Source organism: Drosophila subpulchrella, chromosome 3L (genome assembly GCF_014743375.2).
Source record: "Drosophila subpulchrella strain 33 F10 #4 breed RU33 chromosome 3L, RU_Dsub_v1.1 Primary Assembly, whole genome shotgun sequence".
In the NCBI taxonomy this organism is placed as follows: domain Eukaryota; kingdom Metazoa; phylum Arthropoda; class Insecta; order Diptera; family Drosophilidae; genus Drosophila; species Drosophila subpulchrella.
In genome coordinates this window covers 3,382,951-3,406,650 of record NC_050612.1, presented here as the reverse complement: position 1 = coordinate 3,406,650, position 23,700 = coordinate 3,382,951, and the positions used below count along the sequence as shown (strand labels likewise).

The 23,700-nt window shown below is 39.8% G+C and overlaps 1 protein-coding gene across 3 annotated transcripts in view; it reads left to right on the top strand.

Moving 5' to 3' along the window:
• Positions 1–1,778: 1,778 nt before the first annotated feature.
• The window catches only part of LOC119555673 (calcium-transporting ATPase type 2C member 1), a 45,600-nt gene continuing 23,678 nt past the window's right edge, over positions 1,779–23,700 (top strand). For 2 of the 3 annotated variants that reach the window (XR_005219907.1, XM_037867293.1), the window contains exon 1: positions 1,779–2,330. Coding sequence is in view for 1 of the 3 variants with exons in the window: in XM_037867293.1 (XP_037723221.1) it covers positions 1,980–2,330 (351 nt within the window). In the remaining 2 variants the exon portion in view is untranslated. Of the gene's footprint in view, positions 2,331–17,604; positions 17,884–23,700 lie in introns of those variants that run through there. The other variant, XR_005219908.1, reaches the window with a different exon arrangement.

Genomic DNA, 23,700 nt, shown 5'->3' with positions numbered 1-23,700 from the left:
TATCTTTGATATTTTCCGAGATATCCGCGTTCATATTTACGATTTTTTGAAGTTTGTGGGCGGTTTGTGGGCGTTCAAGTGGGCGTGGCAAACTTTTTTTAAGTCAATCGGTAGGTATTGATGAGAACAATACATTTCAGCTAAAAATTTTTTTTCTAGCATCGAAACTGTAGGAGCCACAGTTTTCGGCGGCTTGTGGGCGTTAGAGTGGGCGTGGCACTCTTTTGAAACAAACTTGCGCTGCGCAGGAATCTCAGGAATCTGCATGCCTAATCCTAGTAATGTAGCTCTTATAGTTTCCGAGATCTCAGCGTTCATACGGACAGACGGACAGACGGACATGGCTAGATCGACTCGGCTAGTGATCCTGATCAAGAATATATATACTTTATGGGGTCGGAAACGCTTCCTTCTGCCTGTTACATACTTTCCGACGAATCTAGTATACCCTTTTACTCTACGAGTAACGGGTATAAAAACGCTTTCCTTGTTCAGACGGCCGCCATTCCAACGTTATAGAAATATTGCGAGTTCCTTCGTTTAGCGACAAGATAATTGATTAAACTGTTATTATACCTGGCACTCGTGGAGTAAAAGATTATATTAGATTCGTCGAAAAGTATGTAACAGGTAGAAGGAAGCGTTTCCGCCCCATAAAGTATATATGTATGTATATTCTTGATCAGGATCACTAGCTGAGTCGATCTAGCCATGTCCGTATGAACGCTGAGATCTCGGAAACTATAAGAGCTAGAGTGTTGGGACTTGGCATGCAGATTCTTGGGGTACGACTATTAAACTACAAATTAACAGCGCCTACATTTGCATTATCAATACCTATTTACCTGCCAAAAATGATTGATTAGACCAGTCATTAAAAAGTTATAGAAGTTGGAGCTGTAGGTCAACTGGCGGTATAAAAGAAGAAGATAGTGAAAAAAGCTGAGGTGCTTTGGGCATATCTCCATTCCTCTCGGTCTCCCTTAAGTTGCGTAACGGGTGTCTAATAGTCGAGACCATCGACTATAGCGTTTTCTCTTGTTTTTAGACTGTAACCGAATTAATGTGTGAAAATCAACCGGGAAATGAATAATAAGACTCGTTCTTCTACAACAACTTCAACTTTGAATGACCATGAATAGTAACCATTGAAATTCTCAAATTCCGTAGAACTTCTTTTGCATTTATTGGTTGTTCAATTGCTGCATATTAAATTTATATGGGTTTGCTAATAAAATCAGCTTCTTCCTGCGTTGAAAGGGTCTTTTTCTTTTACGGAACTCTTTTTGTTTGTTATTTCAAAGCCAACAGCAAAAAATCGAACACTTCTCAGACAAAATAATAAATATTTTATTATTATTTCATAATTCGGTTCATAACGCTGACTATGATAAAAATCCGAAAATGTCTGGCCATTTCTCAGTTTAGCTCGAAGTCAAATGTCATTTAAAACATCACAGAATAAAAAGATTACTTATGGAAAACCTGCGTAAATTGATGAATTCTTCATCTACACGAAGTGTAAAAATGTGTTGTAGCATGTAGAATCCTTTTTTAGTGAATTCCGTATTTTACTGTAAAACATCTCTTCGAGCTATGATTGAACAGGGTGGTATTTTAAAGGATATAAATTTAGTACCTTTACGGGGATGGTATGTTTCTTCGGTCGTGGCCACACTGGCCGACTTGGACGCGAATTCTCTTTTTTGGAGAGCAGAGAGCAGAATCTCCCTTTTTACTGACACTTACGGTGGCTTACGTTTTGCTGGCACTTACGTTTTGTTCGTTGCCGAGTAAAGTTCCGTTAAGTTCGGATCGAAAGCCCGACGATGTGCAACCCTCCGGGCCGTTGTTGACGCGTTTAATCGAGGCGGAAAAATCGATTGTGCTCGTGTGATTATTTTTGTTTTGGTTTGCGGCCTCTCGCCCCCGTAATCCCCGCGCGGCCTCGGCCACATGACTCATGCCAGGCAGCAACAATGAAAAACCACAATAAGTACGCCAAGTTGCCCCAAGACCTCGATCTGAGTTTCCACAGCGATTTGGACCTGCTGCCGGACACGGCGGCCGACATCGACGTTGACCTGGACGCGGATGTGGCCGCTCTCGGTGTGAACGTGCCCGCGTCTCTGGGCCTCGACGAGGACTACGACGAGGAGGTAATCGTCGCCTCAGGCGGAGGAGGCCTTCGACTAGCCCCCACGGCGGCGGAGGCAGTGGCGGCCCGCAGGCAGCCGCAGCAGCGCAGGCAGCGGAAGAACCAGCCGGAGCAGGAGCAGATCCAGGCCAAAAGCAAGATCTGCGGCCTGGGCAGCGACAGCGTCATCGAGGTGAGTGCTGTTGGGGCTACAAATACGAAGGGTGGTTGCTCCAGTTAAATAATTTGAATCAACGCCTATGGAGGGACTGCGGTTCCTTCGGCGCCTGCAACTTGTGGCTGGTGGGGATTGGTGAGCCCAAAACCTTCTGCGAGGCCCAAAGCACAACAAAGCAAAACAAAGAGCGGAAAAATCGATGAGCGACAAAGAAATGTTCTGCCGTTTGCGGCAACCCCTGAGAACCGTTGCGCGGGTTTTCCCCATCGAGTCCCTGTTGACTTTTAATCGCCGAGTGGGAATGGGCACGTAAAAGGGCTTCGCGGTGGGAGGTAGGAGCGGTAGCAAGCGGATTTGTTCAGCGGAAGTGGTCTATAATGCTAATGCGCTCTGATATTAATGGAATTTGTGTGACACGGTGGAGCTCGCTCTTAGGAGATAAGCCGAAGTGTTCGGGGCAGGTCCTGTCATCAATTTTCCGCGTTCTAGATTACGTCCAAGTAGGACGGTGTCCTAGAAAGCCTCGAAAGACAAGGGAAAATCAATTGGAAAATCTATAATTCCGCCTCCGCAACTAGTTAATAATTCAACTTGGCTTGGGGGCTGACTGTAGTGCCCATTCTGTTTGCAATCAATAATGCGTCAGACCCGTGTCAATCATAGAGCTGCCTACGCCTCCTATAGACGATAAAAAATAGTTAATTGTGTCACGATGTACTGTGACTTGGTAGTCAGGTACATTTTTCGCAATCACCTCCGAATGGGGTGAGCGACCAGAACATTTTCGAGTAATACAACTGTAACATTTCAAATAAAAATGACCTGCAAATAAATTAAATTCCGTTTTCGACCCCATAAAGTGAGAAACTCTACAAGCTAGGGAATTAGGACTCAACTTGCAGATTGTAGTGGAGCTTACGCGAACTATAACTTACAAGGTATTGATTAATGACGCTTTAAAGGTATTGTATAACATGGGCTGGAATTGGTGGAACTTCTGTCCTGACAGGCATTTATACTTGGGACTTAGTTCAGATACCATGAGCAACTGTGGCACATTTGAGGCTTTTATTTCTGGGGGCGGTTCGTCCTCCATTCACCTTCCGCACCCAATTAAAGCATACTTTTCCTGTTACGCCTCATGCTCCTCATTATGGTTTGCTTGAAGGGGCTCAAGTCACTGCAATCTAACCTAGATTCATTCACTTGCAGTTGCTTTTTTAGCAACACGTAAAAGCCTTGTGGGTTGTGATAAGTTCCATTTTGAGGCCGAGTTGTAAGCCTCGTTTTACTTTTTTGTTCTGTTTGGGTTCTAAAAACACACCTGCAAGAGAACTTAAAAGGGTATCGGGATTTTTAAAGTATTTTAATGATCGCAAATTCTAATCCTTCACCTATTCATTAATAAAAGAACGGGATATTCTCACGGCTAAATTATTTCAATACATAAAATTTAAAAATGATAATCCAGCTAATATTACGAAGGGTGAGACTTATGTAGATACTTTACTAACTGGCGAATTAGCCCTACTATGAGGAAGGAAAAATACCGTGAACAATGTTGGGCTATTTATTTATTATAATTTTGGATGGCAGTCCACCTAGTGACGAAGTTCATTGTAAGAGTGTGCAATATATACGCTATATATACACAAAGAAATTAAAACCTGCTGTTGAAAGGAAACGCAAAAACTAAAGAGATTGCATAAACCAGGATTAACCTGGATAACCGGAAGCAGCTATAAATAGCTAAATTTCGTACGCCCGTAACTTGTGAATTACAAAAGCTACAGACTTGTTCGTAGAAAATATATTTTGAAATGCGATGAAAGCCCTCTTAACGTAATTAGTCTAAATGTGAAAATGATGGCCAACATAGTGGAGTGCCTCGACTATCCGATACCTGTTTCTCAGCTAATCATCTTTAAAATCAATACACGTTCGAGCAGAGGCATAGAAACATCGATGTATAGATTTTTATCTACATTACATATTTATTTACATTTCACACTTTATCTACTGGCTGTGACGTCATTGATGATGTTTTTGCGAGATACGTGCGCAGGGTCATTACTTATCAATGTGGACGACAGTCCACGTAGTGCCAGGAGTCTGTGCGAAGGTTACTGATATATATAGCCGCAGAATTGAAAATCTGCAGTGTTGGTTCAATCATATCAAGTGATAACCAATTGAAAGGTAAAACAAAAAGGATTGCATACCAAGATTTTTAAAATTTCAGTTAGTTTGGGAGCAAAAGCGGTGAATGTGTAAAACATTTTCAAAATTGAAGCTGTCGGGGACGAAGGGGATAAATGCCTAGTTTTATTCTTACTGAGAATATGCGTCGAATGACACCTCACTTGTTAAAATCCTATGCTCCGTTCAAGAGTTATTTGGAAAATAAGATTTCTAAAATTAAAATGTTTGTCCCTTTGTTTGGAAACTTTATTGGTGTATTAAGAAGATTGAGATAGAACACTTTTGTTCTATGGATTTTCGAAGTTATAGTTTTTTTGTAACACCTTTTTGCTTCTCTTCTCAAAATTGGTATGAACGATTTCTTTTTAAATTTTAAACCATTTTTCCCTTTCTCAACCTTTTTTGTATAACACTTTTTGTCGTAAAAACTACCGGTTTGGAAAATATTCTGCGATAAAATGTGCAACCCGTTTCAGTTCAGTATGTAAAACATTTCAGGCTTACTTAGATAGCCGAAGACTATGCAACATTAATTTGATGATAGACTATTCATATTAGATATTTTTTAAGTAAAAAGAAAACCCTTAGAAGTGAGTCATTGAAAAATAAAAACTAAAAGGATCTCATTCGGCACGCTACAATGGAATATGCCTTTGTATGCGAGAAGCTCTAATATTTTGATGAAGCGGGTAGAATGAAAAATTTTAGAAAGTGTGTTCATATTCTTGTGTATATATATTCTTGATCATGTCCGTCTGTCTGTATAAACGCTGAGATTTCGGAAACTATGAGCTAAAATTTTGGGACTAAGCATGCAGATTCTTGGGCTTCCTGCGCTGGGTGCCGGTTTCAGAAGGGCGCCACGCCCACTTAACGCCCAAATCTCTTCAACCCGTTTAGCGCCCACATATTTTAATTTTGTTATTAATACCAACATACTTGCTAAATATTTTTCAAATCAAACCAATCATTAAAAAGTTATAAACAAACAATAATAAATAATTAGCAAATTTATTAGAGTGCGAGATGGACGGAGATATATTCGTACAGAAATTCGGTTGCATAGGTTATTTCACTAGCGCCACCTAGGTTTCACGTTATGTATCGTGTTAGTGAAATCTCGTAACCAGCCCATATGAATAAACAATATGTGGCGCATTTTTGTTAGCTGAGTAGTGCGTATCTGATAGTCGAGGCCGTCGACTATTACTACTTTTCTTGTTATTTAGTCGAATGTACAAGCATTTCTCGTCACAAAATTTGATTTCAGAACTTTGTATGCTCAAGGTGCAATCGTCTCAACCCCCTACCAAAAATAGCATTAAAATTTATTTTTGGTGTGCCGGTTTTCCAGAGTATGCCCCATATATGTTTTTGTGTACTTCAATGAGATAATGGTCGCATTCAGTGAATTTTATCGTGGCAGTGGCGTAAAATATCTACACAGAGAGAATTATTCAAGTAATTTGCACTCAAATTGAGTATTTTTGTACTCAAAAATTCAGCATGAACAAAAATTCTAACATTGAGTGCAAAATACTCACTTTCAGTACAAATTTCTCAAAAAATTTGTACTTACATTGAGTACATTTGTGCTCTTTTTTGAACATTTTTCCTCAATATGAGTACAAACAGCACTCATTTTAAGAAATAGTTTAGCTTGAATTTTAGAAACGAGTATCCCCTTTCCTCATACTGAGAAATTTCAAGCGATCAAAATGAGAAACAAATTCTTGATAGTGAACTTCTAAATTCTCAAATGAAGAACTATTGTACTGTAACCAGCTCCACCCATTCACAGAAAAAAATGTAAAATATTTTTTTTCATTTTATTTTGTATATATAGATATCGTATACGATTGCAGATCTTCAAAAAGAAGATTGACATAGGTGGAGGTGTGCCTGATCCTTTGTACAGCATAGGCGTTTCCTCTGAACTAGCAGGAGCGTGGAAGCATCTCTCTGTTGCATGTCTGCTTTTGTGACACTGCTTTTGTGACATGCAAATTTATGCATAAAGTGCTGTGGTACAAATGAATTTTTAGCACGCCCAAGGAAATTTATCATCCACCCCGGATACAAAGACAGGGTTCCGAACCCGATTCCGCTTTCCCCAAAGTTTCAGCACAAATGGAAGCTGGCAAAATGACGGGCAGCATTTAAGAGCATTTATTATAATCATAAAACACAAACTGCATTATTATGCATTGTCGTTCCTCCGAGCGTGCCACGTTGGAAGGATATAGAAAGGGTGAGGACGGAAGCCCGGAAGTGAGCGAAGCCCTAGAGTAGTTTGTTGCATTTTCATGGGACGACAACGTGCAAAGTTTCGAGCCACAACCCAACCCCAATTCGAACTATCGACGCAAAGCTGCTGTAGGTCCAATCCTTCGACTCAGGGGTTCTCGATAATTTTTGTGCATTGATATGAAAACCATAGACTATAAAAATGACATCGCTATACATAAATCAAAATTGATATCAATTTTATTCTGTTATTGGCAGAAAATCTTTAATAAGATGCTTTGATACACTTTGATCAATTTTTGCTGTTCAATGGGTTCCCGATTTTAAGACCTATATATTTCGTGAAACTTTTGCATAATAGAGTCGGCATAATTTAATTTCTCTATGAGTAAAGGGGTTTCAAAACTTGTTTTTAGCTGCACTCTGGATTTGCGTAAATATTATTTGCACTTTAATTGCCGTACAGAGAAAGGGGAAACTGACTCCCTTCATCCTAGCGTCGACTCAAAATTTTCCTTAAATTAATATGTCTGTGTGTTGCTGTAAATGCTGGCGCTAAAATGCAAATTTTATTCGTAGCCAACGCTAATGTAGACTCCTCCTAATAAGCTGCCCTGGTCACTTAGTTCACATAGCTGACAGAGAAATGCTTTTAGGGGTTTTTCCGAGTATTTCGAACTTTGAGCATATTTATTATGACCCACGCCCCAGGCCATGCATCAAAATCGATATGCTTGTCAGTGTGTGCAAAAACCTGTTCATTTATGTTTGATAATTGCATTTGCCTAGCTGCGCCCTACTCAGCCCAATTTATCAGCTTCCAAATGTTATGACTCATTTTCTAGGGGAGCTGAGCTTCTCGTTCTACAATTTTGAGTAACAAAAACCTGAAACATTCAGAGTTTTTTATTTACCCACAAAAATGTTGTGAGCTCCACAAAGTTTACAAATTGAATTAATTGCGTGCAAAATTCCAAAAAGCGTAAAGAGTACAAAGCCACTAAATGTTGGTCGGCTTCCTTTCCTGAGCCCCTCCTTCGTTCTCAGCTTTTTGTTGTCGGCGCTCCTTTCAAAGCTCGTAGAAAAATGGCTACGAGGGTCCTTGGTTGGAGCGGCATCCGGCTAAAAGGCGTTCTCAGGAAAATTATATTGAATCAAGGCTACCAAGCGGAGCATTGAGATGAAAGGTTAGGGAACGGCCCGCAGAATGCGTTGGCTTCGATGAGGGAACATTACCATGACAAAAGAAGCGGAAACGGCTCCAAAACTGATTCAAAATTTGACTTGAAAATATTTCAAATCCACATATACATATACATATACATATGCGTTTCAGACTCCCCACAAGGGAGTATTTGGCCCCACCTGAAGCAATCTACAGGAACTGAGTCAAAGCTATGAGAAAGTGCTCGTCTTCCGCCCAAACATCTCAGCATGTGATAAACAGCTGGCAACTGTGTTTGCTGCTGCTTGTCAGCTTGGCGCGCTGACTTCAAACATGCAAACAGTGTCAATTTAAAGGCTAGAGCCTGGAGCAGAAGTCAAATCGAGGGGATGAAGGTGGGTCGCAATCTTTGAGAAAAAGCCCGAGGGGGGATTCCTTGAACTCAGTTGGAATATGCAGCATTTTATTCCTGAGTAATATTCCCGCAAAGCCAAGAATTTTGTATAAACCGCCAAGTTTTAAAAAAATTTTATGTATTTCCTTTTACTCACATATTCGCCACGGCTAGAAAAACCCTAAATCCGATTTGCAAAACATTTCGACTAGCAGCAAAAATCAGAACATCTTTTAAATAAACATGCTCGCACACTTTTTCAATCACTTAATTGATATTTTTGTTTGGTTAAACTCAGGTGTTTGTGATTTTTGTAATACATTCTACAAGTTAAGTGCAAACGCGTTGTTTTTAGTCTTTAAGAAAAATTAAGATAAAATAGATTTGTGTTTTTTTACTTTCCGAATAATATTAAAACTTAAATTTAATGAAACTTCTTACAATACTTTTATTAAATCAGAAAAATGTTTAACTTTAAACTTTTTGGCTTAAGGCGTATACAAAAACAACGGTTTTCCATTTGTGTTTATAAATGTTGATGATGGGTAAGCTAAAATTATTTTTCATTTATTTTTCGTCACGCAGGACAGTTTCTTCAGGGACTACAAGCAGCAAATGACAGCTGAACTTATCCTAAGGAGGGCGGTAGACGGGGCGTGGCAAGAGGCAGCTGCAAATGTCATTTGGAACGAGACATTTTCAGTAAACATTTTTCCGTTGACAGCTTTATTATTCTTAAAACGCGCAAGAGTGAACGCTTGCTCCGGCAAAATTAAATTTTGACTGAGATGCTTAGAAAACCCTTGATATGCTTGTTGTTGATACTTAGTCGTTTCATCGACAAGAGAAACCGCTATAGTCGATGGCCTCGACTATCAGATACCCGTTACTCGGCTAAAGGGTGTGCGTCAGGAAGTGCGTCAGGAATGCATGTAGAAAATCGGCTGTTTTTACTAACACGCCACCTAGCGTTTATTCCTATAGACAGCCGATTTGATCCAAGCATATTTGTAACCCTCTCGCACTCGATCGAATTTGCTTATTATTGACTATTATTTGGTTATATCTTTTTAATGAATGGTCGGATTTGAATATTTTTTGGCATTTTAGCAATACCCATTTAATAATTTGAACAAAATCTATTTTACAATTTTAAAACATTTTCAAAAACGTGGGTGATTTACAGGCTTAAGAGTTATGGTCGCATGAAGGCGTTAGAGTGGGCGTGGCACTCCGATGAATCAAACTTGCGCTGCGCAGAATGTTGTTGAATATGTCGTCTGTTAGATATTGCAATCGGTTCAGAGTAGAATGCAAAACAATTCCGTAATTCTTAAGAATATCCATTAAATAATGGATAAAGGAAATAATCAAAAAACATTATTTCCTGATAAAACTAGAGAGAACGTTTAGTCGAGACACTCGACTGTCATGTTAAAGTTATTTACTAATTAATAAAATAAAATGTACACTAAAACAAAATTAAAAAACCAAGGTGCATCAAACTTTTCGATTTCCGATTTTCGATGTATAAAATCTTTAAACATGGAAACACCCGACAGATTTTATCATTATGGGCGTTTGTATTAGTTAAAATGGGCGTGGCTCTGCTTGCTTAATTCCAACTTTTAAAATGTATAACTTCGGTGGAATTTTCCGTTATATGCCGATATAAGAACTAACGCCGTTGGCGTCTCATCCCGGGTTATTTTTACGGTATGAGCTCGTGTCTGAGACAGGTGACAGCTGTCGCTTTAGTTACATCTCATATTGACAAGTTGAGCATTGGCAGGCGTACCCACTCTTGCTTACGCAAGTGTCATTTTCACACGAGTGACGCATATGGAAAGTATGAAGAAGGAATGAGAATCATGTTGGCATATTAACAGTTGGACGGACTCACAGCTGGGTCAGTTCCAATTCAAGGACCACCTCCCAACGTTTGCACAATTGGACTCTGCTGGGGATTCAAGAGCCATAAACTTTTCAATGGAAACTAACTTACTCCTAATCAATGTAGAGAAGTGAACGGAATTTGAAAGCCATTTCTATTGTGTGATTGTCCGATTACATTTAAAGATTCATCCTGCATTTGCTCGTCAAAAAGTTCTCGTTTATTACCCACACCAACTAGCAAATGATAACAATCCGTTTTGAGTTTGTTACAAATCTTTTGCATATTTTATTCAGGAACAAAGCGGTGGAAAGGAATGGGACTGACTTTGCGTTTGAAGCAACGGGTACAACTGGCCTGACTCGCGAGTCTGGGAGTCAAGAAGATAAACTCAGAGTTGCACCGAAAAACATCGCATAACTATCGCATGAAAGAGTCCGCCAAATTTGGATTAGGAACTGACTGGGAATTTTTTGGATCGGAATTTTTTTTTAATGTGAAACACCGATTCCCACAGAGCACATCCACCATCTACCATCCGATAACAGCTGATCTGTCTAATCTAACCAAACCTGTTGCTTGTGCGCCTTCCATTTTCGATTGTTCCTTGTCATCGTGTTTAAGTTTTTGTAGTGAATGTTTCAATTTAAACTGTCAAGAAGAAGATCTCAGAGTTGCACCAAAAAAACATCGTCTAACTATCGCATAAAAGAGTCCGTCAAATTTGGATGGGGAACTAACTGGGAACGGCAAAACCTTATGGACCATCCGTTCTACGGATGGTAGATGGTGGATGGATCTCTGCGGGAAGACGCTATTATGGACCATCCGTTCAACGGATGGTAGATGAGGGATGGATCTCTGTGGGCAGACGCTATTACATTTCATTGAATTTGTGTGGGCACCACTGGTCTAAAGTAACGCCACCACGCCGCGAATCTCATTTAACAAATTTATAGAAAATGGTAAATGACTTATATGAAGGAGTTATAGGATTTTTCACCTGCTGTCCTTCCAATAAACCTTAAACATATCTTTAGGCCTAGTTTCGCCTAAAAAAAGATACAAGTTTCCAAAAATGAAAGGATGGAAGGTTGCCCTCATGTTTTCTCTAATGTCGCTTTATGAATTGAAATATTCTATATTTTCTTCGTTCGGTTCACTCAAAAGACTGACGCATTTATTTTCCTTTCCTTTTCCTTTCCTTTTATTTCTTTGTGTGACTGCCGATGATTGTACATTTCGTATGTCATGGAAACCTCTGCTGGGCATACCACTTTATATCCCGACAAAAGCTTAAGCACACACACATGGTCAAACTATTGAATTATTTTATTGATTAATACTCAGTAGTACCCTGTTTCCCCTTAGTGGTGAATAACATTGTGTTACAAAATTGAACCTTTATATATTTTATTGTGCGGGCTAGTTAAAAATCCACGATTGTCCACGAGTGGGGGAGTGGGTTCATAAAGTGCTTAAAATTTGTCCACGTGGTACATGGACGGCCCTTAGCCTTGAATCACTAGCCGTTTATTATTTAAAGACCTCCAAATCGACCCACCCTAATACATACTTTCCGACGAATAAAACAGCACGCATTTTAAACGAGGTGGAAGCCGCTAGGGCCGCAACCTATCCTTGCGATGGTCCTACCATAACAAGTAATACACTAAGGTATTGCAAAAACTAAAAAGATTGCTTACCAAGTCCTTAAAAATTTCAATTGGCTTGAAAATCAGGTTTTCGGAGAGTTTCCAAGACAAAAATATTTGTCCCTTTGTTTGTGGGTTTGTATGAACTCCTATTTGGTTTTAGGTTCTTAAGAAATTTATAGGAGCTTGAGGTAGAACACTTTTGTTCCACGACTTTTAGAAAAACCCGCTAGCTTAGCGGGAAATTAAAAAATAGCTAGATTCGGCAGGCTGCAATAAAAAGTTCAAAGTTTCGTTAATCTTAAAGTGTTTTCATTTTGCTTTAAAAAAATCTACACATTCCTTTCAACATTCAGATAAATAAGTATGAATAAAGCGCATGACTCTAAGACTAATGGTTAAAAAGGTATACCTTTTTATATACTTAAATATATTTAAGTATATAAACACACCAAACCTTTTTTAAGGTTTATAAACATCTTTTCAAAAAAAGACTGATTTTTGGACACGGGATGTTTGATTTTATTTCCGGAAAACGCCGTTAAAATGAGAACAGATCTTCCAAAAAAGGACAATATAGCAGCACAACTTTCAACAGTATGCAATACGGAAAATGTAACCACAGTTTGAAGTTAAAGATCTGAAAGAACTAATTGAAACCAGTTCACCAAAATGCGATTCCCTCCAAAACCAAAATGTCCAAAAATGTGGCATGGCGCAATTCTCTCTATAAGGGTATCACAAATTCGTTAACAGGCTCTAAATTACCTCAGCTTGAAGCAGTGTACCAAACTAAACCAAACCGTGACTTTAAAAGGTTGAATTTATCCCGGTAGTAACAAGAAGCGTTAGGATCCAGAGAAAGAAGTGTGGAAACGGCATGGGAATGGCACGGGAAACACAGTCGCAAAAGTCGGCCTATCAAGCGGCGAGCTTCGATTCACCTGGATGCCTTTGGAGTGTATTGTTCGTTTGGGTTATCCGCACACAGAGAGAAATATTAGAGTAAATTTTTCTTAAGTTAAGAACATTCGTTCTCAATATTAGATCGAAATGGTGAGAAGAAAAAAGTTAAATTGAGTTTATTTAAAAACTTTTTAATAAGCCTTCACTACTGACTGGACTAATAGTTTAGTTGTTGAGATATACAATGTAAATAACGCCAATCTATTTGTATACCCTTGCAGAGGGTATATTGATTTCAGTCAGAAGTTTGCAACGCAGTGAAGGAGACGTTTCCGACCCCATAAAGTATATATATTCTTGATCAGCATGACTAGACGAGTTGATCTAGCCATGTCCGTCTGTCCGTCCGTTTCTACGCAAACTAGTCTCTCAGTTATAAAGCTATCGGGCTGAAACTTTCCCAAAAGTCTTATATCTTTTGCAGGTAGTATATAAGTCGGAACCAGCCGGATCGGACAACTATATCTTATAGCTACCATAGGAACAATCGGAAAAAAAAATGTAAAAAAATTATATATTTGGTGTATTTTAACATATAACTATCTAAGCTTGAAAATTGCATTTTTTAATTAGTTTTGAATTTCCAATTAAATTTTATCAAAATCAGACGACTATATCATATAGCTGTCATGTGAACAATCGTAAAATTGGTGGGAAAATAATATGAAACAAATTATAGCTTCAGTGTCTTTTGACATGTTATCTTATACTATTGGGAATATCATTTTTTGTATTTTTAAATTTAATAATTATAGCTGCAAGGGTATACAAACTTCGGCTTGCCGAAGTTAACTTCCTTTCTTGTTAAGATTAATTTCAACTCAGATGAGAACGTCAGAATTCTCTCTGTGCACCCTTTCCAAATCCTTTCATGTTATATTCCCAAAACCCCGCCCAGCTATACATACAATCTGGAACACAAGCATGCTCAAAAAGTCAAACATCCTGCACTTCCGCTGATAATTTTCAGGGATTGCAGACTTTTTTCGATGCTATGGGGGTCCCAATCGAAATTGTCTCCGTCAATGATTTTCATTCTGATAACGAAAGTTAGATATTTGGATCAGTTTGCTTTTGAACATTTTAATCAGCTATAAATTTTCATTACTCCAATTGCATTAGGGCAAATTTTGTGCTTTCCACAGTCATTAGCCTTGGTGCGACAACTTTAATCTGCACATTAAATGGTTTGACTTTTGGCACTCAAACTTTTTGGGCCCTTCACGAGTAATTCCCCCTCTTTTGACGAGTGCATGTACACAGAAATTGAGATAATGGAAACGAATTTTGGACAAACAGAGCCCAAAGCACATGTAAAACGAACATGACCACAAAGTCCAGAAATTTACGAGTATGATGATGAGCCGGCAGAAAGAGGTGGAGGTTAATGGGATGGGATGACAATGATTGAGGCTTGTGCAACGTGAAGTTATGACCACGACTACCATCAAGACTTTCATCCACAAAAGCAACAAGAGCCTGCAACAGCGTCAGCACACATTCCACATCCTTCTTTTCACCAGAAACGTTTGGGAAAAAAATTGTCTACACTCAGAATTAAATAGCACAAGTAAATGGGAAATTTTTCCAATTTTCCAAAGAAAACATACTTTCAAAAATTAAAAAATGTCTTCACGGAAACCTAAAAAATGTGTTCTAACAACTTAAAAAATATCTTCCAACAAATTTATGGAGGACTTTTAAATTTGAGTGCAAACCGAGTTGCGATTAAAGGGAGAAGGGCGAGGAACTACAAGCTGTAAAAACAATTAAAATGGCCACCGATAAAGCGACAAGAGGAGAATAGATTCTGGGACATATTTGCTTGGAGCCCTGCCCCTGCATCCATCCTACATCATATTTCGTGTGACGCACCAGCTTGCCAGTCCCCGTCCTGGATTGTTGATACGGATGTGTCGTCTGGAGTGGTGCTGTCTGTGTCAATAGCATAGGGCTTATGTGGCAGGCAGTGGCGATACAACCGTCCTCCCGGACATGTTTGGTAAGCTTATCAAGAGCTGCCAAGCACACGAGTGCTTGAGACACGAACAGCTATTCGATTTAGCGACCGATCCTGATGCGCATTTTGATGAGGATTCATGACTTCTGTCCACACTGTCTGGAATCCAAAACAATAAAGCCACTATAGTCGAGTTTTTCAATGTTGTATTAAAAGTGAAAATTTATAAACTTTTGGCTATTCTTTAAAATATACTGCCCTGAAACCCGCGAAGAAATACACCTAAACAAGCGGTCTAAGGGAATCATTCCGTGCCGGTGGAGTCCTAAGAAGCAATATGATAATTTGTATATGAAAGTATTGAAAAAACAAGATAACGCTATAGTCGACAGTCCCAAATAACTCTATTGAGTTCGCTAGTTATTTATAATTGTTTTGTTATAACTTGTTAATAAAGTGTCCGATTTGAATAATTTTAAGCATGTAGATGGTAATTGACAATCATTTTAACAAAATATTAAAAAACGTGGGCGAAAGACGTGTATGGGGCTTGGCACCCTGCTAAAACAAACTTGCACTGCGCAGGAAGCCCAGGAATCTTCATGCCGAGTCCCAACATTCTAGCTTTTGTAGTTTCCGAGTCATCAGAGTGCATACGAACAGACGGACATAGCTAGATCGACTCGGCTAGTGATCCTGATCAAGACTATATGTACTTTATAGGGTCGGAAAGTGTAGGGAAGGAAAGTGTTTGTGTATTTCGAAGCAAATAGTAGAAAAGTCTACTTGGCTTTTATAGCAAACCCGGCAACTTTGAAATTCAGTTACAAGAAAACCATGGCTGACCGCCACGAAATGTTTGTATCAGCACCTGAAGTCGAAGGAAAGGAGCTTTTCACCGTTTCGAAAAGTATGTACCACGCTGAACTCAAGCTTGACCTTAGGGCAGCAGCTCCAATTGCCATTGACGGAAAATGTGTGTGGTGATCGTTAAGCAGAATGATTTCAATGAATTTCATTTGACTAACCAAATCTGCCTGGTCCACAGCTAGAAATCGGTCGTCGGGCGGGGCAGAAGCGAGAAGTTTATAAAAATAACTGTGGCTCGTATCTGCCAGATACAGATATGCACAGGGCACCTTCCCTTAGTCCATCGAGGGAGGGAATCCCACTTCGAGCTTGCAGTTCTCACAATTTTTGCATGCATTAGACGCAGGGGTTGGAGGCGGTAGGAGCTCGAGCGCCGGGTGCATAAGCTGTGCTAATGTCTGTCAGCGGCCAACCGCACGCAGTCTGGGAAACTGATACAAATTCGGTTAGTCCTGTGTGGAAGGGGCGGTGGACGTCCAACTGAGAATTTGGCAACATTTTTGCAGGAGTTTTGTGTTTTGGAGTTGGCTATGAACACTTGCATTGCCCTCAGTGCATTTGGCAGCAGCTGTTCCATAACGCAAGAGCGAAAATTAGATGCGGTGCAATTTGGTTGGATTTCTGGGTTCACTTTCCATCCAAGGGCCCGACCCTGGGCAACGTTAACGGCTCGGCCCCTCCCCACACTTTTATTTAAACATCAGGCAGCTTTGAGCGGCAACTGCCAACGTTTTTTAGGTTTATAAATCTAAATTGAAAAACTTTTCATTTGCCAGTCACTGAAGAGAGTGGCCTGTTTATGATTGCGCTTTGTCCTGCCCCACCAACTCTAGCTTAAAACTTTTCCTGCAAAGCTTACAGAGTCTGTGCAACTCAAATTTCTGGGTTTGAAAGCGAGATTTATTGGAAGAGAGCCAACTCGTACGGAGGGCTTTTACCCAGTCAGCTTAAAAATACAAATATCTGGGATGAAGTTTATACCCGTTACTCGTAAAGTAAAAGGGTATATTGCATTCGTCGAAAAGTAATTATAAGACAGACAGACGGATATGGTTAGATCGACTTGGTTAGTGATCCTAATCAATAATATATATACGTTATTGGGTCAGAAACGCTTCTTTCATACTTTCCGAGGAATCTAATTTATAGTAAAGGGTATAAAACCGGAGAATATTTTGTTTGTTCCAAATCATAAATTACATTTTTTCTTGATTTTAAAAGATCCTGGAATGTATATAAGGAATTTCGTTTGTTTAGTAAGAAATGTTTAAAGAACACGATAAAACCCAGATATTTTTTCCTTGTTGAGCCCTTTCCAGCACTGAATTATCGGGGGTGTCCCATACATAGTGCTGTAACCTGCTCCCATATGGTTTGTCAATTAGAAGCCGGGCAATGTTTTATTCTCCCTACTTTTGCTGAAACCTCAATTCTCAACGACCGCAGTTCCCTCCCAGTCCAGTCCACCTGTGACGACAATCAAACTAAAATAAATAACTTATCCTGTGCATATCAAAGGGTTGGACTGCGGCTAACGCACACTCTACCTGAAAGGGTTTTTTCCTTAAATTAATACTTTCGAAATGGAAGTGCCTATATATTTCGCTGCGACGCACTCGGAATTTCAATAAAGTGTATAATAGGGTAAGGATACCCGGTCGTTGCACTGGTTACTTACTGGCGGATCCCAATAAGTTTAGGGTGGTGTTTTTCAACGGAAAGCTTAGTTGTTCATATGGCGACACTTAAATGTCCTCACTGCGCCTATCCTCTCTCCTGTGTGCTTGTTAATCAGATTACTGAAGGCCACTAGTTGGGTGGTTTTATGGACATTATCAGCAGGGCAGCATGCGTGGGAATTGATGGAATTGAAGTGGTTGGAGCTCAGAGTTCTTGACGAGGCGGCTGGCCCTTGCTTCATTGAGTCTTACTTCAGAATAAATTCGCCCAAATGTCCCAGGATCGAAGGCCTTTGACGACAAAGCGCCGGGTCTCGCCTGCAATTCCCGGCTCCACGGTCCAGGTTGGAAGTCCAACGACTTCGAGTAAACTTCGGTATCGCCATTCGAAAACCAAGGCACCTGACAGTAAGGTCAGCCAACGGAGCAACATTAGCAACGTCAATGAGCAGCGGGACGTTTCACAGGATGTCAGGCCGGGAAGTGCAGCAGTCAAAAAGGATAGCGAAGAGTCGGTTGAGGATTCTGCCAGCCAGGTGAGTGGCGATGAAAATCCAGCTGGGCTCGGGCGAAATTTGTTTATGGTGATGTGACGTGTCTACTTTGTTAGGGATGCGGTTGTTTGGCGAAACCATCTCATTCATCGAATTCCTCTCTTTTCTGGGACGTGTCTGTGCATAATTTGGGTATTTAACGACAAACGTGTCGTTTTTCACAATGCTGGCGTGGTTATTTAAAACGTTTTGGGTAGATCGGCTGTAGGGATAAGAACAAGATTTTCAGTTTTTTGTCAAAATTACCTTTATTATTATACCCGTTACTCGTAGAGTAAAAGGCTAAACTAGATTCGTCGGAGAGTATGTAACAGGCAGAAGGAAGCGTTTCCGACCCCATAAAGTATATACACTGGTCGGCATAAGTATTTTCACATAACAAAAGTTAAATATACTCATAATTTGAACTTACTTCTTGTTAACTTTGGCATCAATGGAAAGGAAATTTAAATGCCGTTTGAATGATACAATACATTTCTGAACCCATTCAGTACTTATTGAAAAGGACGAATTTGTGTAAACATCTACTTTTTAAACTTTTTTCCTCGACTTGAAAACTTAAATTTTTTGATGCAAAAAGTTTCTTCAAACAAAAATTATAGTAACTGCAAAAAGAATTTTTCAAAAATCATTTTTCTTATATTTTTTATGATTTTTTTTAAATGTTTAGAAACATGAATTTGAGCCATATTTTTCTTTTTTTCATACAAATTTTTTCCGACATTGTCACCTTCAAAAAATCATTAAAAATATAAGCAAAATGATTTTTGGAAAAATTTTTTTCCAGTTACTATTATTTTTGTTTGAAGAAAATTTTTGCATCAAAAAATTTATGTTTTCAAGTCGAGGAAAAAAGTTTAAAAAGTAGATGTTTACACCAATTCGTCCCTTTCAATAAGTACTGAATGGGTTAAGAAATGTATTGTATCATTCAAGCGGCATTTAAATTTCCTTTCCATTGATGCCAAAGTTAACAAGAAGTAAGTTCAAATTATGAGTATATTTAACTTTTGTTGTGTGAAAATACTTTTGACCACCACTGTATATTCTTGATCAGGATCACTAGCCAAGTCGATCTAGCCATGTCCGTCTGTCCGTATGAACGCTGAGATCTCGAAAACTGTGAGCTAGGCAATTGTGATTTGGCATACAGATTTTTGAGCTTCTTGCGCCGCGCAAGTTTGTTTCAGCAGTGTGCCACGCCCACTCTAACGCCCACAAATCGCCCTATCCTGTGGAGCCCACAATTTTCATGCTAGCAAAAAAATTTCAAATGTGTTAGTCTCGTCAATACCTAGCGATTGATCCAAAAAAAAGTTTGCCACGCCCACTCTAACGCCCACAAACCGCCCAAACCAGTTGCGCCCACAATTTTCATGCTAGAAACAAAATTTTAACTGAAATGTATTAGTCTCGTCAATTCCTATCGATTGACTCAAAAAAAGTTTGCCAGGCCCACTCTAACGCCCATAAAGCTTAAATCTTTCTACCGCCCACATAACCATATAACGCGGGTAGGTGGCGCATTCCAATCTCGCTTTGCTGCTCGCATATCTCCATCTCCCTTTGGTCCCAGTAGCTGAGTAACGGGTATCTGATAGTCGAGGTACTCGACTATAGCGTTCTTCCTTGATTTGCCTAGATTTGTTCCCACGCTGTTTCAATGGCGTACAAATGAAGCACGCAAATGAAAGGGCGCTATTCTGGGGATGGAATCAATATAAAATCCACCTGATAGTGGTCGACGGAGTCAGGAGCCCTGTAAGCACTGCTGAGAATTTGCTTCGTTAGCTGATATCATCCTTACCGAGTTACCATCCAGACTCTCGTCCCCAACTCTCTCAGATTGCCACAATCAAACGAACATCAATATTGATTTCGGTTCAGCCGGGCAAGCCTTTTGTTTAACTACGCCCTTTTCGGTGCTTGGCTTTAAGTCAACACTTTTCCCAAGTCGATGGGCTTCCCTTCCTATCCTGCAATCCCGAAATCGCTCTCCTTTCTGGTATATTACTTTTTGCGGCTTTTCCGCCGTGCTTGCCTAATGGAGGACTTGTGGACTCCTTATACTTTGAGCGGGTAGGATACGAGGAGGGCACTTAACGGCTTTCGTTGCCTTGGATGAATGGCCTGGCTGAGACGTGGGAACGAACTTTATAGAGTTGCAAACTTGTTCCAGATGATGTAAGTGGCTAGAAATTACAACTTACAGGGGCAGTCCCCCATCTTGTGGCGCTCTTTTCTTGTGCAGCCGGGTGCATTGTAGGGCCTCTATCTCCTGTTGTATGTGTCTAATAGAGAAAAATTGATTTTTCAACTTTGTTTCTACGGGCGATTCGTTGACCTGGATTTTGCATTGGTTGCTTCGTTCCCCTCCTATCAAGTTCCACTCATTAAAAAAAGTAATTATCTGTTGAATTTATTCAGTATGTTTCGGCCTGGATTAATTTAATTATGAATGGATGCTACCGGTTCATTTTCAATTCCACTCATTGCGGTCAATAAATAGTTTTGCAGAATAAGCGGAACGCCTAAAAGAATGCAAAGCTTTGTTTGTTTTTATCACTGTTTCAACTTTTTAATTCGCGGATTATTTTTCCTAACTAATTATCCGGACTCTGGCTGAAAAAATGGTGATAAATTTAATACATGTGGACTCTTTCAATTATGTTTAAGTTAATTTGGATTTTTCTGATGCGGATTATTTATTGACCATCAGACACGTTTTGCGCATTAAACGTGTCTGCTTGCGGCGCTTGATGCAATTAAAAGTAAATAATGTTGATCTGTGTTGGGAAAAGCGCACGTAATTATTATTTAATAAATTATTCAGTTTAACTATTGCCAATCGAAGCCGGAAATAAACACACTATACGTAGCTAAATCTTTAGTTTAAAATAAGAACGTGTTTTCGCATTTCAACAGGCTCCAATTGCACAATTGCAAGGCTTAAACCTTATTTGGTCCATGTTTGTTGTCTTTTAAGTTCATTCTCATTACATTGCTGTAAATACAACTAAATCTAGCGGCCAAATGCCAAAGCTTTGCATTTATTTCGTCACAAAATTTGATATCAGAACATGAAGCTGCATCACGGCATTTTACCTCATTGATGTTTGTTTGTGTGTTTTTGTTTGTTGTAATAGCTATATAAGTACGCAGTACTAATAAAAAATGTCAGCATCATTAGGGAAAATGTGCTTCAAATTAACTCAAAGCACACTGTCTTAAATTTTATTTGAGGTGATTTTTCCTAAAATATAGTTGTTTGGTGTACTCTTAGTTTTTGTAGGACCACTTGTTCTACACCTTAATTAGCAGCAAAGGTCAAGAACCGAAGAGGGAAAAAGTAAAACTTAATTTTTTTGGAAAGGTAAGAAGTGCTTTCTGGAGGTTCTGATAGAAACGTGGGGGTTATGGTCTGTCAGAGAGACCAGTCGGCTGTCGGTTGGTTGTTGTAAGAAAAATGGCTTTAAGAGTACATGAATTTTCATTTTCATACCCGCACGCAGAAGGGATATATATTTCGCATTCTAGATAATTCCAGATACAGGACAAAAGGTCGTCGGCCACACAATGCCAGTATATTATATGTAAATTATCAGCGCCTGCCACCCCGAGAGCTGTTGAATAGCGAACGGTAACTTACAATTTAATTGTTATTTATGGTTCTGAATCGCCCCATATGTACAGTGTACACAACTTTACTTTTAAATTGTTCCCTGTTATTATTTAGTTTTCTTTTAATCTTTTGCTGGTTTAACATTTTAAATTTTCAGTATTTGTTATAAAATATTTTTGGAACTTATTCGTTCTGTACTTCAGTTTCTTAGTAAATAAACAATCTCTTGTTGCACAATCTCTTGTTTGGAGGATGCAACGGAGTTACCGCTTAGCCAAGCCTATTTAAAAAAAGTTTTCGCTAACTTTTTCTCTGCCTTCCATAGTCTGTGACTAAACTTGAAAATGTATTTTAATTAATTAGATCCATTCTGCATCTTCTTGCACAATTTGGAATTGGACACATAACTTTAATCAGATGTCTAGTTAAGGCCCACGTAACTGTGATTACTGGCAGTACTGAATTTCACATCTTGATGCTGATCATCACGCAGGGCGACAAAGAGTTGTAGATATGCGGTGCAGATGTGACAACAGTTGTCACCGAGTAGTGCCACACATTCTACACTAGAACTTACACTCTAAAAGGGAATGCTTGCTGCTCGAAACCGCGCAGCCGATGAAGCTTGCAAGAGGCAACACCAAGCCATGCGAAGCAATCTTTCCATTCCCGTCTCCAGTTTTATTACTCATCTCGGCTTTGTTTTCTGCGCTGCTCTACTGAAATTACAATTTGCATATTTCCTTTCCCCAGAGTCACATTCTACCAAAGGCACGAAGAGTTGAGACTGGGCGTGGTCTCCATCCGATGACAGTAGTTTCCAATCATAGTTATGAACTTTACTTCGCTTACCCCCGCAGGAAACGGGAAACTGATCAATAAGTTTCCATAGAACTGAGATCAATTAAGTTGGTAGGAACCGAAGTAGTTTTAAAGCGCAGAAGATAAACGATACCATACAGAACTACAATAACGACTTCTTAAAGCGCTCTTGTTTATGTTATACAAACGTTGGTGCGGGTGTCAAGACCGTCTGAAGGTGGCTGTCCTGTGGGAAGGTAGGAGACTCCTCCTATTTGTATGCGACCCCTCACCTTGTCGTCTGTGCATTTCGAGAATGCGACTCCAGGACAAGATGCGACCTCGTTTCTCCTCCCTCCCAACTCATCCTGGTCGTCTGCGTTTTTTATCTCGTTGCGGCTCTCGAGTGTCAAAGTGGAGAATGCTCCCTAAGCTGGCATCCTGCTGCAGGCGTTGCAAACTATTATAATGGTCCCGCCACCCCATCCACCTCCTCCGGGGAGCTTCTTGAAGTTTCTTGCTTTGTTATTTTTTCAGCGAGTACACATATTCGTGCGAGGAAAACAACGCGTGAAGCAAATATTTGAGTCATTCTAGATTTATTCGTTTCTATTACGTATAATCGAATCTCCACTCGCATTATTCAGGACGCTCAACGGAAAGACATGCAAACGCCCAGATCGAGACCAATCTATTTCTGTCTGTCACACCGTATTTTCACCAACAGATGCCGGAGCTTAAGTGCTCGTCGAACCTCCTGCAGATGTGGTTATGATTACGTAATCGAGACTGATGAGAATTAACAAAAGCAAGGGGTTTCCAAAGCTCACTGTGAAATCTAAAGGGTGCAAGTCTCCCCGATTTTACTTCCTTTCGATTCGCTCTCCTTCCTTCGCTTTTAATAGGATTTTTGTTTCGGGGCCAAAAGTGGGAAGAGGACCTAGTGAGGGTGCCTGGGAAATTGGCAAACGACACTACCCAGATTGGATTGCATATCAAAATCGCAGCATTTGTTTGGCTTGGCTCGGCCCGCGCGATTTAGATTGATTTGGGTCCTAAGTAGCAGTCCCAAAGGCCCAAGTTAAAGCTGGCTGGCCTCAACCTCTTGCTGTCGAACTGCACTTAATGGTGCATAAAATGTCGGGTCGCCACCGAAGGACCTACGACCTAAGCAATGTGCCCGGACAAAGCCATTAGGCTAAGCAGCTTACAAGCGATAAACTATGCGAGTAAGAAGGCAGAGACGGTCCACTCCCGTTGGGGTCCTACGACCGGTCATTATATGCATTAAAGCGAATCGCAACTTGGACCAACTTTTAATGGCTAGCACCAAGTCACTTGCATTTGCCATAAATTTGCGAATGGAATCGATTCGA